Source organism: Asterias rubens, chromosome 13, assembly GCF_902459465.1.
Source record: "Asterias rubens chromosome 13, eAstRub1.3, whole genome shotgun sequence".
NCBI classification, from domain to species: domain Eukaryota; kingdom Metazoa; phylum Echinodermata; class Asteroidea; order Forcipulatida; family Asteriidae; genus Asterias; species Asterias rubens.
Genome location: NC_047074.1, coordinates 4,140,358 through 4,164,134, shown reverse-complemented (window position 1 = coordinate 4,164,134; position 23,777 = coordinate 4,140,358). Strand labels below are relative to the sequence as shown.

Here is a 23,777-nt window from a genome sequence, read left to right as displayed (position 1 = left end):
TTGATTCCACTTTGGATGAGACTATTTTAAAATTGGGGAATCAAGTTTAAAGTGTGAACATTTTTTTTCCTGAATTATTAATTTTTAGTAACTATTTTTACTCGTAGTAACTAAATAAAGATTAAAAGTTCATTATTTAAGTTTTCGCCAATTATTTTGTCTCATTCAAGAATTTATGATTTATTACTTTAAAAGAATATTTACATGAGTAGGAAATAGTTACCCTACTTATTATGTACCATTCCTTAAAAATTGAACCGTAAAACCAATAGCGGAGGACGTTTCATGAGCTGTTCGGCTGTGCGAATTTGCATATGAAACCAACCAATCACTCTTGCCGTTTCTTAGAGCTGTGGAACTGAGAAACATCGTTCAAAAAAATCGGAAGTGTAGTACGCCTTCGTGAGAAAGAATGCCGAAAATCAACCCCAAATTTCAGCATCGACCGAATACTGCAAGCTTGAAATAAGTAAGTACCATGAAAGCTTATTTATCTGAATTTAATATACCGAACGTAAGGTAAAAATTCCTCTGGTGGTTTTTTCTGTACAGAAGGGCAAAAATATATGGTGTTTCCAAAAACCAACATTCGAAGCGCACAGTGTGTGTGTGTCACATCATTCGCCGTATTCTCTGTGCAGCAGGGAGAACGGGGCAAGAAATTATTTCATTTCCTACACAATACACTTGGTTTCACCGTAATACAATTTACAAATTATCTCTTTACGTGTTCGACTCGTGTAGTTGTACACAAGTAGTAGCTTTTGGTGTGGCTCGTTGTTCAAGAACTTGATTCTTTGAAAGAATGTAGCCGGGTAAATTAGTGAATTAGTGTTCCGCTCTTCTTGTTGTGTTGTTGGCAGGGTCGGCATGGTCATTAATTTCAGCCTGGTTGATACTAAAAAAACACGGCGTGTTTACTACACCATGCCTTCTGTGGTGCTACCGTCGAGGTAAAATTGGCAACAAAAATGACTTGTAATTAATACAGCAGAACCACATGATTGTTTTTTCTTTTATTTTTAAGCAACAACAAAATGTTTTTAAAAACATTGTTCGTCCATCCATCGTAATTTTTTTTTACAACTACGGGGGTAAAGTTTCTGTATGGCATTACCACTTTTTTATTCGATATGAAATATGATAGTATCTAATTTACCTCAATGAGATAATACCTTTTTGTAAAAATGATTGAAAAAGTGGTGGCGCCATACGGAAAGTTATTTAATACGGGGGCGTGGATTGAACCATTGATTTAGACCCATTTGAACTAATTGATTATTGCACTACAAAGTCAACTTAATAATAACGATGAACGGCACTTAATATATAGCGCTATACACAACAGTCCCGAAGGGCTTAACAAAAATTAATGAATAAACAGGTAACTTCTTGTACTATGACCGTAGTGCTCCATGATGAAAACATCGACTGTTTACGATGCAAAAAAAACAAAACATTTGAATTGTTTTCGCCAACCAAAAGAATAATACTTACCGGTAGATCAAAACCTTATCAAATTGTTCTTATTCATGAATGTGGTAAGGCGTGGAATTTCACCTAGCTGGGAGAGAGGGCAAAGGGCACTTCCAATTGCAAAATTCTTAAATTAAATGCACATGCAAAAAAGTTAAAGGGGCACAAAGGCCATGCATTCTGAGGTCTCCCTGGAGGTACAATTTAAGAGACCTGCTTACTAAGCACAGAATCGGCGCTTACGGAAGCAGGGAATTCTGTGCTTAGGACAAAATATTTCACGGGTTAGTGGAGAATTTTGGCTTTGCACGTGCCTACTCCACGTTACTAGGTATTCTACGCTTACAAGGTTAGCGCAGAAATTCAGCGCTTGCCTGAAAGCGGCAGGTATGCAACTTTTCCTCGGATCAGCTGATTTTCTCTTTTTTTCATCTCACTTTTACCATTCAAAATTAAAAAAATATTATACAAAATCATTGACATTTTTGTAATTTCCTCTTTGTTGCTGAAGTTACAGTTGCATGCCTAAAGCAGGGAATCACGATCGTAAGCGCATAATTCGGCAATAAGCAGAGCCAAGAAATTGGGCCCTGCTAAGGCAGAAAATATTGCTTAAAATGTTTCCGCTAAGCAAATATTGGCACAATACCTGTAACAGATTGTAGATGAGAAATTACATTTTCTCTAGTAACCATATTCTGGTGAAGCAGAATTTTATTTGGGCCCTTGTAATTTAATATAGCTCAGGCCTAAACTTTCTATTTCTTCCTCCATGCTTAAAGGCAGTGGACACTATTGGTAATTGTCAAAGACTAGCTGTTACAGTTGGTGTATCTCAACATATGCGTAAAATAACAAACCTGTGAAAATTTGAGCTCAATCGGTCATCAAAGTTGCGAGATAATAATGAAAGAAGAAAACACCCTTGTCACATGAAGTTGTGTGCATTTAAATGGTTGATTTTGAGACCTCAAGTTCTAAACTTGAGGTCTCGAAATCAAATTCTTGGAAAATTACTTCTTTCTCGAAAACTACGTCACTTCAGAGGGAGCGGTTTCTCACAATGTTTTATACCACCAACCTCTCCCCATTACTTGTCACCAAGAAAGGTTTCATGCAAATAATTATTTTGAGTAGTTACCAATAGTGTCCACTGCCTTTAAAGGCACTGTAATTACTCAAAATAATTATTAGCATAAAACCTAACTTGGTAACAAAAAAACATTGTGAGAAACGGCTCCCTCTGAAGTGACATAGTTTACGAGAAAGAAGTTATTTTTCACGAGTTTGATTTTGATACCTCAAGTTTAGAATTTGAGTGTGACAAGAGTATTATTTCTTTCTTTATCTCGCAACTTCGACGACCGATTGAGCTGAAATTTTCACAAGTTTAGTTTGTTGTCTTATGCATATGTTGAGTTACACCAAGTGAGAAGACTGGACTTTGACTATTACCAATAGTGTCCAATGTCTTGAAATAAAATTCAAATGCAACATGTACTAACAATATTTTATCTGTTGTTGTTGTTGTTGTTGTTTCACCCTACAGAATTTCTGTACTGATATGAGTAGTCAGTCACCATCTCTCCCAGCCTGTGGGAGTTCGAATCCTGGCCAAGCCAGCACCCCAACCACACCAGTCAACAGCAGTGCTGAGGGCAAGCCAAACAGCAAAAGCCCAGCAGCCCGATCAGCAGAGAAACCCAGTAACCCAAAGGTCGTAGTTCAGCCAGTCAATCCTCCAATGAGTATTTCTCTGCCTGTGGATGCACCGCAATCGATGTTCACTATTACGCAACAGAAGCACATGTTGGAGACGGCCAAGGTTCCTGCAGCAGCCTCTGTCGCTCCAATTGTAAGTAATAGGGATGAGATTTCTCCGTTTTTTAACTGGAAATCAGTTTTTTCAAAACCCCCACCTCCACCCCCCCCCCCCCAAAAAAAAAAAATTCTAAAAATTTGAATTTTTTTAAAATTTATCTAACCTATATCAAATTCATGAATGAATATAAAACCATATTGCAGAAAATGTATATTTTAAGGAGGCGTCGCACTCACGCTTTGCGCTCATAGTTCAGGTTTTTTCTCTTTTCAACAGCTTATCACATCCCTAGTGTATAAAAAAAAAAAAAAAATTAAAAGAGGGTTTCTAAAGGCGTATATTCCAGGGTTCTCTCTTTATTTAAAGGGGGGCTATTCAGGACCCAAATTTTTGAAGTTTTGCCAAAGGACGCTTATTTTAAAAAAGGTCTTCGGAATGGTTTCTACTTGGTGTTTTTCTAGGTTTTAAATGCCCTAATGTGTATTTTGGACAATATAATTGGTTTTTATCTTAGTGATTTTTGGTGAAATTTGTAATTACAAAAAAAAGTTGAATAAAACAAAAAATTGTGTATCAGCCAACATGTTTGCACAACGTGGATGGATTCTACATCCTTGTGCCGGTGTCCTGATGGTTTTTCCTGTTTTTATTTTTCAGCAAGTAGAAGCTGCTGGCCTTATACCGCACGAAAGTGATTGCCTCCGTGCCCCATAAACCTTTTCGCAAATACTGGGGCGCGTGCTTAAAGCTTGGAATTAGGTGCATTGTGGTCTAGCTGGTGATCAAATTTGATCCATATCTATCCCACAATGCACCTCATTCAACAGTTTGCGCTTGCGCAATGGTATTTGCGAAAAGGTCTATGGTCATTGCCTTGGTGCCCTTGAAATGCTCCAGCAGAACTTTACAATTTCCTCATAAGGTGCCCTTTACTAATGAGAAAATGCCTTGGTGCCCTTGCCTTTTCAGGCCTGAAGCTGTACTTGGCTTTGACTAGTATTTTTTATTAAAATTTGGCCTATATTTTAAATCAGCATAATATGTTTATATATTCATACATTTTTGGAGTAAATACCAGTCTATGAAACTATCTCTAATATTTTTTCTCATAAATTAATATTTTTCTCAAACATTCACAGTACGTATGCAGTTCCTTAATGTACATGCCCATGTTTTTATTGATTTCAATTTGTAAAATGTTTGAATAATTAGCATGTTTCGTAAAGTAACGTAAATCTGAAAAACCACTGTTGTAGTCATATGTTGCCCTTTTTTTTCTTCAGATTGTTTGCAAAGCATCTCCAACAATCCCAAGACCTGCCATCTCAAAGACGGTGTCTGCAGCCCACCCTCAGTCCACTAATGCCCAAGTTACCATTGCTGGCTACCCAGTAGCTGGCACCCAGTCGGTTGCCAGCACACACCCAGTACCCGGAACCTATGTTGTACAAAGTACCCCCACAGTAGTATCTAGTACCCACCTATTACCCACCTCATACCCCGTACCCAGTGCCCAACTGGTACCCAGTTCACAGGTGCGTCTGCCTAGCTCTGCACCCAGTGGTACCCTTGCCGTGGAGAGCCAAAAGCTAAAGGTGACTGGTTCAACCACACAGGTAGCCACTAGTGGTACCCAACCGGGTGCAGTAGGGGGGCAGGCAGGGCACCCGATGCCACAGTATGTCAGGACGTTACCCATGCCGCATGGAATGATCCCAGGTGCCCATGTAGCTCAGGGGCAGGTGCAACAACACGTGTTTCCGTCACATTTGCCACGAGGTAAGAATGGTTTAAATAACAAAATACTGTTTCTTTCATAAGCTTCTTCTTATCGTGTCCGCGTAGTTCAGAGGGAGCTGTTTCTCACAATGTTTTATACTATCAACAGCTCTTCATTGCTTCTTACCAATACGTTTTTATGGAAACAATTATTTTGAGTAAATACCAACAGTGTCCAGTGCCTTTAAAGGCAGTGGACACTATTGGTAATTACTCAAAATAATTATCATCATAAAACCTTTCTTGGTTACGAGTAATGGGGAGAGGTTGATAGTATGAAACATTGTGAGAAACAGCTCCCTCTGAAGTGACGTAGTTTTTGAGAAAGAAGTAATTTTCCACGAACTTGATTTCGAGACCTCATGTTTAGAACTTGAGGTCTCGAAATCAACCATCTAAATGCACACAACTCCGTTTGACTAGGGTGTTTTCTTCTTTCATTATAATTTCGCAACTTTGATGACCGATTGAGCTCAAATTTTCACAGGTTTGTTATTTTCTGCATATGTTGAGATACACCGACTGTGAAGGCTAGTCTTTGACAATTACCAATAGTGTCCACTGCCTTTAAGTCTATGTTGATGTATTTGTTTCATTCCAGGAGCAGTGGCTGCAGCTGCCATGTCGGCACCTAAAAGTGGCTTGACGACGGCCATCTTAAGGACCACCAGTCCCGTAGCTCAGAGTCAGTTTCCAGGAACGACCACATCACTCACTTCCTCTGCCATCCAGTCAACGTTGCTGGCTGGCCAACAAATGCAGGTAAACAAAATATTTCATTGTATATGTTGTATAAACACGTTCATAATATGAACAGATTTTTGTGTTACCAAACAATGAATAATAAAAAGGGAAAACAATAAATAATGAAATGAAAATATTATAATGTCATAGATATGGAGAAAACCAATATGGGGGCATTTACAGAAGCCAAAAGCCAACTGTCGATACTAAACGAAAGAATTTATAGCAAAAACAAAAGCAACAAACAGAAATTACAATTTCACTAAAAGAGGAGTATGTTGAATGAAAATCATAATATGATAACAAAAACTTAAAAGAATGTAGTTAGAGAACACGTTGCCTTGGATGAGTCGAGTTGGTCTTTGAAAAGCGTTCTGTAACCGTTTGTTATAAAACGCGTATCCAAGGCAACGTGTTCCATTAATAACAACAATGAGTAGAAGGTGTTTGGATAGGGAAGACGATACTATTAATCGCTCTTAAAATTATTGGCAATAAAAACTTTTAGTTAGAAACCTACAACAGCTTTCGACATTACAAACCATTGGGAGGAACATTTCACAACGAAGTATTAAATTAAAATTGTACAAATTTCATGTATCAAAATGCGATCCCCATTTGAAGTGAAAATTTCCCATTTTAGTTTTATTGTACATATCTACATTTGTATAGATTTAAAACAATTGAACTGTCACACCAAAAAAAGCAGCTCTACTTTGCCTTTAATAATCCAATGACCAATCGTTGATTTCTTGTGATATGGCAGCGCTACCATCACCCTTCTTCCCAGGTGCACCTCCCAGCCCAGCTGCAAATGCCCGGTAAAGGTCACTCCCCGGTGGGTCTTGCAGGAGTAGGGACAGGTCTGCCAGGGGTAGGTACAGCACCCACAGGACCCCCAGGTATCACCAGGGCAAGCTCCCCAGCAGCTGCTACGAGCCTGCCCTCACACCTTAGCAGCAGTACGGAGGCTCACAGGTAAAGAAAGGGTCCATGTGTAGGATTGTCAGGTTTTTGAACTATGGGTTGATCAAAGCGTTGGAAAGCGCTCTGTATTTTTTTTTCCTGCAAGGTATGCCGAGGTATATTTTTGAAGTGTGAGATTTATTCCTTAACATGGCACGATGTAATGGTTTACAAGGTCCTGTGGCAATGTGCAGCCAATCAAACCAGGAACACTGGGTCGCGACCCGTCTCTATACGAGTGCACTGGGTTGTTTTCTGTGCATTACACAACACGTGGGACCTGTGGCTTTTTGTCACATCTGAAGGACGCATCAATAATGGTTAAGTTTCTTGCAAGTGTCATGACCGGGACTTGAACCCACACTCTGCTAATCAGAAACACCAAAGCTTGACTCTGGTGTCCTTATCAGCTCAGCCACGCGGACCACAAGTGTGGCAGTTGCAAAAGTGGTCAGAGCTTGATGACCAATACAACATGTACAAACTCAAGATTTTTCAGGATTTTCTTGATATCAGACGTTTTCCCATTGATCTCTCAGCGCCTTCAGATTTTCATGAACGAGGCAAAATTTCCATCACAGAGTTGAAAAACTCGGCACTTGTCATGACCGGGCCTTTAAAATATCTAATTGAAATGATGTAGAGAATTTGTAAACCACTAAAATGTAACTGTAATTTGAGGGTTTTTCTCTAGACTAAGAAAACATTTCTCAAAATGTTGTGTTTTCTTATTCTTATGTTTTGACGCTTTCGTTCACTTCAGGGTAATTCCTCATTCATCCCTGCCCCAGTCACACCCTCAAAGTGCTGCCCATCCCTTCCGACCGGACATCAAACAGCTCTCCAAAACGGACAAGAAATTGGACGGCAAAGCCGACCCCAAATCATCGGAGCCCATCAAACGGATGGAGACCAAGATCGAAGTGAGGTCAGAGGTGAAGGTTGACCCTCGGGGTGAGGTCAAGATGATTGACCCCAGGTCAAATTATAGCTGGGTACCGATGGCGCAGCACGGTAATCCGAAGTTGCAGCTGAGCGGAACCAAGTACATCTCTCAGGGGATGGGTTTGCAGAGAATGAGCCACCCTCAGGTGCAGGTCTGCCATAGCGGAGGGAACAATGTCTCTAGTAGTCTAGTCACTGCCACAACGTTATCGCACCACACGGTACCCTCGCAGAGTAAGACATTTTTATACTATTGATTTTCAATCAATGTACTTGTGCTTGCTGTTGGATTTTGATGGGTTGGGGATCGTTAGCATGGCTCAAAATAGAGTAAAGAGTAAAGAATTCCTGCACAGTGTGGCGCACTACTGGAAATTTCAACTGTCAAAGCCTTGGATTAAAGGAACACGTTGCCTTGGATCAGTCGAGTTGGTCTTTGTAGAGCGTTTGTAACTGTTTGTTATAAAATGCATATGGGTAGAAAGATGTTGTAAAAGTAGAATACAATGATCCACACAAACATGCCTCCAAATTGCACGGTTTTCCTTTTACCTCGTCGACTAACACGGTCGGCCATTTATGGGAGTCAAATTTTTGACTCCCATAAATGGCCGACCGTGTTAGTTCGCACAGTTAAAGGAAAACCACACAATTTCGAGGCAAACTTGTGTGGATCATTGTATTCTACTTTAAAAACATCTTTCCAACCATATGCATTTTATATAAAAGGGTTACAAACGCTAATTATAGACCAACTCGTCCGATCCAAGGCAACGTGTTCCTTTAAGGCTATTCAAAAATTTGTTGTTTGAGGGCGAGGCTGGGCAAAGTTCATTGAATTAATTCCCAATGCAAGTCATCAACCGATCATTGAATCATGACGATTTCATTGCAAAGAAGTTTATAAATTGATCCTCAAAATCACAAATCACTTAAAATAGTTGTTGATAAATAACTCAGTTAGTAGAGCGTTGGCACGTTAATCGAGAGGTCACTGGTTGAAATCCGGCTCTATTCATTAATTTTTCGTTTTCAACACCACAGCGTTATCGCACCATACCAGATCAAACAAGAATTTTGAGAGAATTTTTTAAATTATTTTTTATGCAAGTGGCCAGACAGATAAGGCCTGAAGGCACTTCAAGGTGTGGGCTACAATTATTTTTTCCAGAGGCCGTTGCCACCTACTCCTAGGACTGAAACAGGGTTACCCCTTTTACAGTCCATGCGGATGTAGGCTTGGGTATCATCAATCCGAAGCCTGGCCGGTAGAGCAGAAAGCACTACCGCCCCAATTTTATGTAGCAAGTGTCACGACCGGGGTTCGAACCCACACTCTGCTGATCAAACACCAGAGCTTGAATCCGGTGCTCTTAACCGCTCTGCTTTTGCAACGGCTATTGGCCTAGTGTGTGCCCCATTCACGCTAAATATAACAAGTTTTCTCAGAAGAGAAAAAAAATCCCAGTGCAGGTTATGAGATTTTTTGTTGCCTGAACTCCTCTTGGTTTAGTCTTGATTTAGACTGCAATAATTTTAAAACAAATCATTTTGCTGCGGGTGTTAGTTAAAAGCAATCCTGCTCAGAGGCATGAAAATATTAATTGTTTCTTTTTCCTGTGAAGTGGTTAAGGGCTTATTTGTTGTCATCTTTACAGGTATTATCCACAGCAGTATCCGCACCTCTGCAATCACAGTAACGACTCTGAGCACCCAATCCCAGTCTGTCACTACAACTTCAATTCCAGTTGGTAAGCACAAAAATATCAATTACACTTATCTGTACTAATAGGGCTTGAATTACCCACTGGACCACTGACCTGAGTCCAGTCTTTTGAGCATTGGGCCAGTAACATCAAGTACTTCCTGAAGTTAAATGATGATAATACAGAGTTTCTTCTATTTGGGTCACGTCAACAGTTAACTAAGGTTTCAGTGCCATACATCTCCATCGGTGATTCTCGGATAGCTCCCTCGCTGAAAGCTTGGAACTTGGTGGTTGTTTTTTATTCATCGATGACACTTCAGCCACACATCAACAACATTGTTCGTTTATCATCAGATCACATCAGGAATTTAGTTAAGATTCGCAAGTACTTGGACAAAAGTGCCACTGAAAAGGTCATTCACGCATTTGTTACTTCTCGTCTTGACAACGGCAATGCTCTTCTCTACAGTCTTCCTAACAACCAGATTTGCCGACTTCAACGGCTCCAAAATACTGCTGCCCGAATTGTGACACTGTCTGGAAAATCCTGTTTTATCACCCCCATTCTGAAACAACTACACTGGCTCTCTATCTCTCAACGAATCATCTTCACGCTGATTCTCATTGTCCACAAAGCTCTTAATGGCAAGGCTCCTCACTATATTTCTGAACTGCTTCAAGTTTACACTCCATCAAGGAATCTTCGATCAAGTTCTATGCTTCTCCTCATTGAACCCAAGTCTCGACACTCACGGGGTGACAGGTCTTTTTCTTCAGCCGCGCCACGCATCTGGAACTCTCTACCACTTAATCTTCGATATTGTCTTTGTATCGCAAAATTCAAGTCTCTTCTCAAAACTTATCTTATGTCACAGGTTTTCAATGACTAATTTTGTTGGTCTGTTTTTTTTCTTTGTGTTGTGTTTTGTTTTTGTTTTTGGTTTTACTGCGCCTTGAACACCCAGCAGGGTGGATATGTGCGCATTACAAGTCTTATTATTATTATTTATTATTAAGAGAGATAACAGAAAAACTTGGAGCAGTTATGCACAGTTGTGCACAGTTATACAAAACCAAACAATACTTTTAACTACTTTATATCAAGTGATGTGTATACACACCAAACATTTCTTAGCCGGCTAACAGCAGCTTGTTCAGCCCAAAATAGCTTTGGAGCACCCTTCATTTTTTGCAGTCAGTCAGCCGGCTGACGGGTATATCCGACTGGACATTTTGTTATCCGACTGGACATTTTGTATATCCGACTGGACATACAAGGCATGCATCTACTCTGCTACACTTCATTTTCCTGGCAAAAAAGTACTGGAATGAATGCTCGTAATCTCCCTTTTTGGAGGGTTATTGTGTCATACTAATTTGGCATACAAGAATGGACAAGCTGCCTTCATTGTTCATCATTGTATTCGGCTCAGCAGGAGGTAGGTCCGACATCCTGAGACTCCAGCATACCGTCACAGATTATTAGCCGTGGCTTACGACCAATGATTTGCGATTCACGGTGAAGAACTACTCATATTTTTAACTTCCATCGGACCACTAACATCACAATCTTTACATACTTTAAAGACAGCGGACACTGCTGGTAATTGTCAAAGGTCAGTCTTCTCACTTGTTGTATCTCAACATATTGTGAAAATTTCAGCTCAATCGGTCATCATAGTTGCGAGATAATAATGAAAGAAAAAACACCCTTGTCACACGAAGTTGTGTGCTTTCTGATGCTTGATTTCGAGACCTCAAGTTCTAAATTTGAGTTCTCAAAATCAAAATTGTGAAAAATGACTTCTTTGTCGAAACTATGTTATTTCAGAGAGAGCCGTTTCTCACAATGTTTTATACCATCAACAGCTCCCCATTACTCGTTACCTAGCATGTTTTTATGCTAAAAAGTATTTTGAGTAATTACCAATAGTGTCCACTGCCTTTAAGGTCTTCAATTTCAAACCTCTTTTCATGAATACAAAACAGAAACAAAATTTTGCCAAGTTTTACCTCCAGCACCAAAGAGTCAAATCTTTGAAGATACTTATAGATTTTTCATCACACCCATTTTTTACTCCACCCTCAGCCAAAGTGTACCCCCGTCAGCAGATGACTCACTCTGCCAGACCCAGCGCTGCCTACGTCTCCGAGACCTACATGACGACTCATAGAAACTCACCCAATGCCTCTGTAGCTACGACGGTGAATGCGTTACCACCGGCAGCGTCAATGAGTGATGGACGGGGTGAGAGACCTCCACATCCAGGTGCCGTGGCGCATAGCGGCCACTATCCATCTCAAATGCCTGCGTTCTACTATGATCCTATGACAAGTAAGTCCTTGCTATCCTGTCCACTAGACTGACCCAACAAGTTCTATTTCTTAACCAGTTACGGCAGGAAGAGGTTTATGCATCCACCATATTTGTTACACACATTGAAAAGTCTGGTAAAACCTGCTATTGTATACAATATGCTGGGCTCAAATTTAGGAGAGAAAGAATACTGCAGGGCTTGTTGCTCAGACACATTGCTTTTCAACTTCAAATCCAGGGATATTATACTTTGGTGACAATCAAACCCACGTCTGCCACATTTTAGAGTAAATACTGTATCCATCTCAAATGCCTGCATTCTACTTTAATCCTAAGACAAGTAAGTCCTTGCTATCCTGTCCAATAGACTGACCCAATAAGTTCTACCCCTTAACCAGTTGGGGTCAGAAGAAGGTGTATTGCACCCATCAATTTTGTTATGACACACACTGAAAAGTATGGTAAAACCATACAGTTATATATAAGAACTAGAGGGCGCACGAGTGATGCTTCGTGCACACACGCCATGGGACCGCAAGATGACAAGCGCGTCATTCTGCACGCGCGTTGCATATGAAATACATGTTTGAGTTTTTTTTATTGAACACTCACGCAATGCTGTTTGTTCAACTTACAAAATGGCCGCCTGCGCGCATACGGGGCGCGTATATAGGCCAGTGCGCCCTCTAGTTCTTATATATAACTCTATGGGTAAAACCTGCTATTGTATACAATATGCTGGGCTCAAATTTAGGAGAGAAAGAAGACTGCAGGGCTTGTGTCCCAGACACATTGCTTTTCAACTTCAAATACAGGGATATAATGCTTTGGTGAGATTCAAACCCACATCTGCCACATCTTGGAGTATATAATGTGTTTTAATGAAGCTATGTCAGATTTTTGGCCCCAAACATTAAAAAACAGATTTTTTTTGAGTGAATGGTTTTTCAAAGAGTATCACCCGCTCTTACGAAAAAAAGTTTAACTTTTACTTTTAATGGTCAGGAACCATGACAAAAAATTTAAACTTTCTTATAAAACACATAAGAATTGGTCACGTGATATATTGTCGGGATCCCGACAACAACTAATTTTGAGCACTTTATTTCACTGCTACTAATAATTGACAGACTTTTTCGAGCAATGGCTCAAATGAAAGCTTGTAACTTTCTCGACCCCCATCAAAATACCTATTGAATTTTAAATCAAAATTTTTGGGTCAAATCGGCCAAAAATCTGACATAGCATCTTTAATCAAAATAAGCATTGAAGTGAACTAGCAGAAATTGTGAAGAAATCTTTATCTGCTCTAGAATGCAGAGGTCCTGGATTCGAATCCAAACAAAGTAGGTTGTGGATTTGTTTGCAGGATTCGGTTCAGGCACCGAGGATCAGTGCTTAGCACACATAAGTGTACAGTAAAAACCATTAATATTTGTCTTTCAATCCCCGATGCATTAAGTTAAATTATTTGTCTCGTAGTTGAAATTTGAGCTCACCTCAAAATACCATTCCTGGAAATGCACTCACTTTTTGAATTCATACAAACTAATGTGTCATGTGTTTTTCTTTGATGCTCCAGATTACAGAATGTATAATAATCCAGCACATAATTTCCCGATGTCAGCAGCCGGTGTTCGCTCAACATTGGGTAAGTTCTTAAGAGTAGTTGGAGGAACAGGGTACCGATCAAACTTGAAATTTGTTATCTTAAGGGTGTCAAGTTCTGGTGGCTAAATAATCAGCCGTCGATTACACCAAACTCTTCCTAACTTAAGATTAATCTTAGGACTTAGGACGAGTCCCAACCCTGCACTGTAGCTAGGCCTGGGCGAATTATTCGAATATCTGGTTAATGGCGAATAGGTTTTCCTATCCGTAACCGCGAATGCCTTTTTTTTTTCTTAACCGGATATCCGCAATGGGCGCGAATTTATAAACCGGATAGTTTTGTTATTACAACCAAGTAACCGGATATTCTTTAATATCCGAATATCCGCGAACGTCGGGCGACAACTGATAGGAATGTTTTGTCTGAATCCTTATGAAACTTCTATTAAGACAGCATAAAACCGCATAAATTAAGTATTTAACTGTGCTCACCTCCGTGAAGAGTTAAAACAATTGCATTTCTGACGTAATTTGTTCAAAGATTACGAAAGTTTTCCTTCACGTAGAGTCAATCACGATCAAAAGAAAAATCAAATCGCCATCTTTAAATTAGATCCGGTTATTTTTATGAATGAACCGAGTCTGTCTAAAACTAATATTTTTTTTTTTTTTTTTTAAATAGCGCCCTCTAGCGGGGAAAAAAAACTATTCGAATATCCGGTTAATTTCGCATAGTTGGCCAGCGGTATCTGAATACCCAAATTTCACTATTCGCCCAGCACTAACTGTAGCATGCAGACCTTAAGATTGATCCTAAGTTAGGACGGGTTACTCGTCCTAACTAGAGATAGGGTTGATCCTAGCGTTTCGTGAAATCGGCCGCAGAGTGTTAGTTCAAATCCCGGTCATGTCCTTGAGCAATACTTTACTATAATTCGCCTTTTGATTGAATCAGCATTTTAACCACTTCACGCTGGTTTATAAACACTTACAAAAATGTACAGACCTATTGTAACTGTAGAGTGTCATTGCTGGTTAAGAGCATCAAAATAGTACTTTACTATAATTACGTTTCTCTTCACCGATGGGTACCTGCGAGGGTAGAGGTTGTTATTTTGTTTTAAAAAGCCTTTGGAGCCCCACGGCAGCTTGGGGCTGGTACTTCCAAGGGAGCTGAGAAAGATTCTAGGAATGTTATTGGCCCAATGACCAGGGCATTGATTTGTTACTGTGATTTTATTCTGATATAATTTTTTCTGGTTGGCAACTTGTTGTACGTCATCAGCCTTGTGAAATTGGGCCCTTTTTTGGGATAAATAGCGGATTAAACAATCTGCATATCATGTGTGTTCATTCACTTAGTCCTCTTCTGTTTAGCCTACCCTTATCAGCTGACCCCACATCAGGCCCCAACTTGTCCCTCCTATTTCATGTTTGATTCATATCACTAATTAACATAATCCCTTTCTGTGATACATTTGTTGTCATTAGCCGACCCCCACATAAGGCATCAGATGCATCCATCACCGCAGCAGAATAATTCAGTCGCAGCGGCCGTCGTTGCTGCAGCAGCACACGCCGCCACTGGAGGTGCGCCAGTCCGTATCAACCCTGTCAGCATCATGATGGATTCAAGGCGACCGGTGTCGATGCACAACCCTATGGGTATGGGGCCCGCGCTGGAAGGTAAGTTTCTAGTCTAGTTCAATTATCTGACGGTGCACTGCGGGGCGAGTGTAAGTTGAAAACATTCTGAAGACCTCGTTTTAATTCAGTATGCTTAGGCCAAACATCCCAAAAGTTGGGTCTAGAACCCACAGTTTTTTTTAAACTTGGAGAGAACCCCGAACAGCAATTGAGATCAAGACTAATTATGGGTGCGTTCGATCAGCTTCCCCAGGTCGACCCCGGTGTGCCACATTTGCCTTGGGAAAAGTGACCTATATTTGTTTCCAGGATGAACGTGTGCAGATAATCCGGGTGGCGTATTTTGGTTTTTTTCCAGGCGTTCTTTCATGGAAAAAAAAATCACTCACCCTTCTCTTGGTGATGTCAGTGCACCTCAGGCAAGCCCCAAGTGACCCGATCCACAATATGCGACCCGGATGAGCACACCTGGGGAAGCATCAAACGCACCCTATATGACCTCAGGCCTTGACCTTCGTTCTTGATGGGGCAAGGCAATTTTCCTCTGATGAGGGGCAGTTCCATAAGGACAATGTTAACTTGTATTGCAAATTTGCAAAGGGCACCACAGCGAAAGTGCAGGGCACCACTGCAAAAGCACAGGGCACCACTGCAAAAGCACAGGGCACCACTGCAAAAGCACAGGGCATCATAGCGAAAGCACAGGGCACCATTGCAAAAGCACAGGGCATCATAGCGAAAGCACAGGGCACCACTGCAAAAGCACAGGGCACCACTGCAAAAGCACAGGGCACCACTGCAAAAGCACAGGGCACCACTGCAAAAGTACAGGGCATCATAGCGAAAGCACAGGGCACCACTGCAAAAACACAGGGCATCATAGCGAAAGCACAGGGCACCACTGCAAAAGCACAGGGCATCATAGCGAAAGCACAGGGCACCACTGCAAAAGCACAGGGCATCATAGCGAAAGCACAGGGCACCACTGCAAAAGCACAGGGCATCATAGCGAAAGCACAGGGCACCACTGCAAAAGCACAGGGCATCATAGCGAAAGCACAGGGCACCACTGCAAAAGCACAGGGCATCATAGCGAAAGCACAGGGCACCGCAGCGAAAGCACAGGGCACCACTGCAAAAGCACAGGGCATCATAGTGAAAGCACAGGGCACCACTGCAAAAGCACAGTGCGCTGAAATTGCTGTGGGTTTTTTCGAGGCCTAGAACTTTCTTGTCATTGACCCCAAAACCAACTCCTATAGACCGTATTGAATAACCCCTTTTTGCTATGAAAAGTCGCCATCTTGTAGGGCAAACTGTGTGCCCGTCCACATCATCGAAGCACGCAGCACGCAACATTCCTGGTTTAATATCTACGGCACTTGCACTCACACACACGCACAGACCCCATCTTGTTGGTCAGATATTTGAGCCGCGTGGCGTCATATTCAATACGGTCTATTGTGCTGACAACTTTCCCTTTTTTTCTATTTCGCAGGTGGGAATGTACACACTAGCTCGGCTGCCTCAATGAACATACCACAGTCATCCAGCAGTTCACCGAACCCAAGTGCTTCACCGAGACCAAGTATTTTAAAGAGGAGAATCAACGATAGGTGAGGATTATTTCTCCTTTTAAATCTCAAGGGATAATACATCGTTAGATTTTTTCCTGTAGGTTGTCACTTTGCAACCGTGCAATTGATCAGTGAATGTGGCATCAATTAAGGGGTGTGTTTTGGTGGCCCAGCCCCAAAACAAGTTTCTGGCAAATAAATCACTGAACAAAACAATTTCTGAGAGCTAGGCATAAACGGGTTGGTAATCAGAAACAATTACAGGCCTGGAAATTACCTGCAAGCCCTTGTAACTGGCAGTGGTGCCCCTCGAAAAATCACCTTCTTCAAAACCATAATTGCTGTGCCCTTATCCCTGTTGGCCCTCGTACCCCTTTTTAGTAGTAGTTAAATATTTTCATAAACTTCCCATTCTGAGTTGATTGGCCCAGCCAATACACTGTCCGAAAGTTACATTTCTTTGACATGTGGATCCTTTTTTCTTACAGTGTTTCTATTAGGAAGCCGGTATCCTCAGGCAGTCAACCCAGTAGTCCTAGTCCAAAGACTGAACTAACCAGGTCGACATCAAGCTCACCAAAACACAGGTATTAAAGACATCCTAGTTTAAAGGCAGCCAGTGGCCACTATTGGTAGTTACTCAAAATAATTATCAGTATAAAACCTCACTTGGTAACGGGTAATGGAGAGAGGTTGATAGTATAAAACATTGTGAGAAACGGCTCCCTCTGAAGTGACGTAGTTTTCGAGAAAGAAGTAATTTTCCACGAATTGGATTTTGAGACATTGAGTTTAGAATTTGAGGTCTCAAAATCAAGCATCTGAAAGCACACAACTTCGTGCGACCAGGGTGTATTTTTTTTTTATTATTATTTTGCAACTTCGAGATGACCAATTGAACTCAAATTTTCATAGGTTTGTTATTTCATGCATATGTTGAGATACACCAAGTGAGAAGACTTCTCTTTGTCAATTACCAATAGTGTCCAGTGTCTTTAAAGACATCTTTGTTTAAGTCCCTACCTGATTGTTGTTTGTTAGTTTGCTTGTTTTTTTTTCTTTTTTTCCCATCAATGGAACTCGGCAAACTCCCACAAGGGAACATAAAAACCAAGCTGGCAACAACCAATCTCTCTCATGCAAACATTGGTTTAATGTCTATGATTATAAATTGCACAATTTAAGAATTTGTGATTCAGAAACTAGACAACAATACTTAGTTTATTCAATGTAATATTTGTGGTTTGCTCGGTGGGATTAAAACTCGCAACCTTGTGGTTGCAAGTCCTGCCTGGGGTTTTCTTCCCACATCTTAAACTGATACTTCTTTCCTTGTGTTCTTTCCATTGGGTTATTGGCTTATACAGTGATTAAGTTCATTTTTCTGAAAGTCCTTCCCAACCAGAATTAATAAATGAAATGAAACAAAAGATATGAAAATCTTGCAGCCATTTTGTCTTTGCTCCAACTTAAATTGAACCTTAAAGATGGACCCTGCCCTCTCACCCTCTCTGGATGCATTCATATTACTTGCACCATGTATATTTTGCTCCTGATTTGGCTTACGGTATCATGGTTTCACGCGTGCGCCCAGCCCCAGTGCGGTAATCCTCAATTATTGAAGCAGCACTTGACAGGAAGAAGAAGAAGAAGAAAGTTCTATCACCTATTTTAACAATTGATGAAATTGACTAGTATGGGTATCATTTGCTGTAGGAGCTTGTCTGGAGGAGCAGAAAGCACTACCTTCCCAACTTTTTACACGGCAATTATGTTTTATAGCTGCACAAGTCTAATGACTGAGATAGGTAGAGTATGGATACTCTGCTGCTGAAAACTTCAGAGCTTGGGTCCGGTGACCTAGACCACTCAGCCACGACACCCCCTTAAAATATTTTTGTGTTTGTCTCTTTTAATAGTGATTCATTAGCGAGTAGTCAACACTCCATGGACAGCAACACCTCCGAGGCTAGCCTGGACATCTTACCCTCATCAATCAAAGTCAAGCAAGAGCATGAAATCCTCCATTCTGACACCATTTCCCAGGCTAGCCTGGCCAGAGATTTGAGTATGACCAACTCGTCATCCATCGTGGAGTGCAGTCCGTCGCCGAGGAAGAAACCTCGCAAACAGCAACATGTGTGAGTTATCCTAAACTTTATTTTCTTTGACGATAAGAAGTGAAATAATTGAGGGTTGAACAAAGAAAAATGTCACCAGAGCAGGATTTGAAACTGCAGCGTCTGGATCAGCATGCCGGCGCTCTTAAAGGATTCGGGTACTTTTTCAAAATGTCCACAGATTTTCATTAAACTTACAGGGTTTGAAGATAATGATGGTGGAAAGCTTCCCTTCAAATATTACTAACTGATGGTGTGTAGTTTTTGAGAAATGAGTAAAACAAGTCACAAAATAATTTTCGTCTCAGGAAGACCAAAATAATTTTAGCACGTAAAATCCCCTTAACCAGTTATGATATTATACCAAAACCATAGCATAACGGATTAATACGTTTTTACATGCTAAAACTGAGACGAAAATTATTACTTTTACTCATTTCCCCAAAACTACAGCACCTCAATAAGTAAAATTTCAAAGGAAGCTTTCTACTATCATGGTGTTCAAACTGTGTAAGCTTAATGTAAATCTGTGGACATTGTGTTTTGTGTTAGGAAAAAGTACATAGAACCTTTAAAAATTGAGCTATTATAGCCATTTCTTGGTAGTCTCCCTATTTTGTCAATACCTTAAGGAGAGAGACACAGCAATTTTCTTCAGATGGGGGCACTTCTATGAGCAATTTTGTGTTCGACATTTGTGCAGGGCACCACAGCAAAAGCACAGGGCACCGTGGATATTTCGAAACCTGGAAGTAGATGATGCTGTGAAAGTTGATGCAATTAGTTTAGTCTTTAAGTGTCACTACAACCTTCCTCATGAGGTCTGGCATGTAATGTAATCCTATTTAATAATAACAACAATAATAATAATAATAACAGTGGCACTCAGGTCCCTCAGGCATGACGCTGATGGCGCCGTATAAGCCAAAATTATACAAATACAAAAGAAAGTACGATATATCTATACAACATTGACACATGTATGTAAAGACTAACTTAGGTAATCAGTTCAATGAAACAGAATTACGAAGTGAACAGATGAGTTTTGAGTAGTTGTTTGATTGATAACATTCTGTGATCATCTGTCCTCTCTCTGAACGATGCAGGGTCGCCACAGAGCATCATGACATCTTAGATGATCAGTCCACTGATGAGGAGACGGAGACCAAACCTAAACATTTCCGCATCAAGAAAGAGAAGAAAGAGAAGAAGCCAGCAGGTCAGTAGTCAGAAACTGCCACTCAGTCAGTAGTCGGAAACTGCCACTCAGTCAGTAGTCCGAAACTGCCACTCGGTCAGTAGTCAGAAACTGCCACTCAGTCAGTAGTCAGAAACTGCCACTCAGTCAGTAGTCGGAAGCTCCTCCTTTTCATCGATCATCTTGCATTTTAATATTTTTCTGAGAGTTGCTTTAGCACAGAAAGTAGCTTAACTAAATTTGTGATGCAAAATGACACACCAGGTTTTCAGCAACCCGATTCCTCAAAATGACCTGGCAGTCGTAAGGAATCCTGTGGGGCCCCGTCCAAAATTGTCTAGAAATCCGTCACAAACTACTCACAATGCCATTGCAGCTATAAACTGTGACTACAATATCACCAGGTCAGCCCTTTGCCGTTGCACTCAATGCCCCTTATTTTTGGCCGCGCGAGGGCGCTATAAATAGTATTTTGATCACTTCCGGGGGTACACGCGATTCGCCCTGCACAAATTAATAGGCGTTCTGTCACTTTTGTTGCGCCGTAGTTTCAATTTGCTTTAGAGGTGGATTATAACGGCTCCTTAAAAAGTCTTATTGTCTGTGATGGATTAGATGTCTGTGGTTATAATGTGTTCCAATCTTTAAAAATTGTTTTGGGTATGAATGAATATACCCCCGGAAGTGATTGAGAGCGCCCTCACGCGGTCAAAAATATGGCCCATTCAATTTTCTGATTTTTTTTTTCAAGGAGTAAATGTCATGTTTTTAAGATAACTGTTTTTCTGCACATTACTCCTTTCCATATTTGTAGCTTTTAAACTTCATTCATTTGAATTTTATGTTTTAGAAATAATTTGTTTTCCTGACTTTGTTTGAACAGTCCCTGACCTGGACCATCTGAACATCGTACACTTCTTCAGGAGGCCATGTTTGAGGTTAATCGATGCTTACAGGCAATCTTGGAAACCAACACATAACCACTTTGAGAGGTACACGGATGTCAGACAGAAGGGTAAGAAATAACTAACAAAAATATCGTGCTAAAAATAGCTAGGAGACCCTAGTCATTCTCAAAATGCTTTTATAGTGTGCGTTCAATTAACTTCCCCTTGTCGACCCCGCGGTGCTCATTCAGGTGAGCCCCTGACAAGACATCAAAGCTATTCGAACGACCGGGAGCAGACTGGGGTCGACCCGGGGAAGCTAATCGAACGCACCCCTTAATATCGAGAGCTACTGTAAGAGTGGTTACCAAACGTTAACCTTCCCTTAAAGACCTTTATTTCACTAAAGCCGTGATGTGATTTCACTGCAATACAATTATGCATGGAGCCTTTCTTTTTCTCAAGATACAATGTTATTATAATTTTGATAGTTACATTCATTTACAAATTTACAAACCTAAAATTGATGTGTCATTTGAAAATTCAATTCTGAGAATAAATTGACATGCACACCTCCAAAATCCAACCGTTAATGAAAGCATTAAATGCCACTGCCTTTAGATTGTCTTTTTTGTATCGGATTTTGATTTGCTATTTCTAATTCTTTTTTTGGGGTGGTCTATAGAAGAGAAGAAGTCAAACATTCATGAGATTGCGAACCAACGAGGAATCGTCAAGAAGACGGACGGCTGGAAGGTCAGGCATATCACCTACCAGTTTGAGGACTTGGTGAGTGGCTAACAATTAATGTGAGGTTCAGTATAAAGGCCGGTTCATACTTCCTGCGAATGTGAATGCGAAGCGAACTTTGGTACGCGCTCCCTTTCCAATTGTGACGCAATGAAATTCTCTTCGCAAGAAGCATTCGCAGGAAGTATGAACCGGGCTTTATCAATGGTTTAAATGTCCGTCTTTTTTTCTACAGTTTGGGTGGATGGGTGAAAAGGAATAATAGTGGCTTCTTTTATAGCGCTTAAACCCGTCACTCAGTGATTCTCAAGGCACTCCAACATTATTAGTTATCCTGCAGGGCCATGTTTTGATGGATGAGACCTTTTTCCTTTGTATAGCACAATGTAATTGTTTACAAGGTGCTGTCGCACTATCTGTAGCCGATCAAACCCGGAACACCGGCGCAAACCCCGTCTCTTCTTTTACGTGCATTACACAACACACTGGACCAAGGGTTTTACTTCCCATCCGAAGGATGCATCAATTTTGGTGGAGAGTCTTGCTGAAGGAGACAAGTGTCGAGACTGGGACTCAAACCCACACTCTGCTGATGTCTGGACGGTTTTTTTTAGTTGCTAAAGCAAAGTAGATGTTTGTTTTGTTTATGAACCTTACCCTTTGCACTCTTCAACAGAACGGTTTAGAGATGGACGTTTTTAACCAAATGAAGGACATCAAGGAAGGAATGTCAAATTGGCAAACCCCTGGGAAGGAGAGTGACACATCAAAGATTTATGAACTCATTCAGGTAAGAACAGAAATTTTATTTTAAGTTAATTTTGGCTTCTTATATCATGCATATTTCCGTCACTCAGTGACACTCAAGTGACACTTCAACATTCAGTATTTTCCTGCATGGCATTGTGGAGCTACATTTTTGAAGTTTGAGTTCAATTCCTTTACATAGCATCATGTAATGGTCTACAAGTTGCTGTGGCGCAGTATACCGTTGATAAAACCAGGAACACAGGAGCGAACCCCTTCTATTATCGTTAAGTGCACATGTAAATCTGTGTAAATTTGTATTTTGTGCCGTACAAAAATCACCCGAACCATTTACAAAATTGCTACTTCTAACAATATTTCACTGTCTCTTCCATAGGGCAACATCCAGAGGAGTCAGTACGTGATGGAGCATCTTGAAGAAGCCAAGACCACAATGCTGAAACTCCTTGAACATAAACCCAAGGTGATGGGGATTATCAAGACGCACGCCAACAAACGACACGCTAAGAAGAAGCATAGCCCGTAAGAGGACCAAAGACCCCATTCTGCTTTTGAAAAAGCAAAGTCGCATTAAACAGACTCCATCCGAGTTGGATGGACAACTGTCAACAGGACCACGACTGAGACCCCATTCTGCTTTTGAAAAAGCAAAGTCGCATAACAGACTCCATCCGAGTTGGACAGACAACTGTCAACAGGACCACGACCAAGACCCCATTCTGCTTTTGAAGAAGCAAAGTCGCTAACAGACTCCATCCGAGTTGGATAGACAACTGTCAACAGGACCACGACCAAGACCCCATTCTGCTTTTGAAAAAGCAAAGTCGCTAACAGACTCCATCCGGGTTTGATGGAAAACTGTCAATAGGACCAATGCCAAGTTATTTCTAAGAGCATGGTTAACTAAAGGTTGGCTATTTTTACTCAAACCCAGTTTGGTCCACCATTGGTTGACTACTTTGGTCGACCATTTGGAACCAGCCTCGAGACCATGGTTTCTTCACTGGTACCAATAGCCTGTTCCTTGCTAATATGTGTGAGGCGCAGAGGGGAACCAGTGACACTAAAAGGAAAGGCAACTGAGTGTTTAGTATCGATGGTACCGAGACTTCCAAACGAGTCGTTGCCTCACAGTGCCTCACTACGTATGTAGGTTGCTGGTCAGTAGTTGACTAGAATGCGCACTTGAACTTGCTCCAAGTCACTTGTGAACAGCAACTTTGGGTCAATCTTCAAGAAGTATATTCTAATAGTCCAACAGTTGCGTCATGGGTGGCTAGTGTGTGAAGTGCTCGCCTCTCACTGTGGTAGTCCTGGTTCGATTCCTGGCTTGGGCTGGATGTGAGTAGAGTTGTGCTTGGTTCTCTGCTATGCCACAAGGGTTATTCAGGCCTGTATGCTTCGGTCAAGGGCACCAAAGGCATTTTCTCCTTGGGGGAAAAAAGCACCCTATGAGGAAATT

The 23,777-nt window shown here is 41.0% G+C and overlaps 1 protein-coding gene across 2 annotated transcripts; it reads left to right on the top strand.

The window, feature by feature from the left end:
* The first annotated feature begins 381 nt into the window (after window positions 1–381).
* Window positions 382–23,777, top strand: LOC117298870 (histone deacetylase complex subunit SAP130-A-like). Of its 2 annotated transcripts, XM_033782228.1 has the most exons (19): window positions 382–469; window positions 3,026–3,331; window positions 4,582–5,077; window positions 5,679–5,839; window positions 6,588–6,799; window positions 7,551–7,966; window positions 9,391–9,483; window positions 11,530–11,775; window positions 13,340–13,408; window positions 14,860–15,054; window positions 16,514–16,631; window positions 17,081–17,179; window positions 18,512–18,733; window positions 19,819–19,931; window positions 20,794–20,925; window positions 21,483–21,586; window positions 22,224–22,337; window positions 22,692–22,854; window positions 23,114–23,777. In XM_033782228.1, exons 2-18 carry the CDS (start codon window positions 3,041–3,043, stop codon window positions 22,839–22,841), a joined length of 3,231 nt encoding a protein of 1,076 aa, XP_033638119.1. In that variant the 5' UTR covers window positions 382–469; window positions 3,026–3,040; the 3' UTR covers window positions 22,842–22,854; window positions 23,114–23,777. The 2 variants fall into 2 exon arrangements, with proteins under 2 accessions (XP_033638119.1, XP_033638118.1); XM_033782227.1 differs by having other exon boundaries at window positions 22,692–23,777.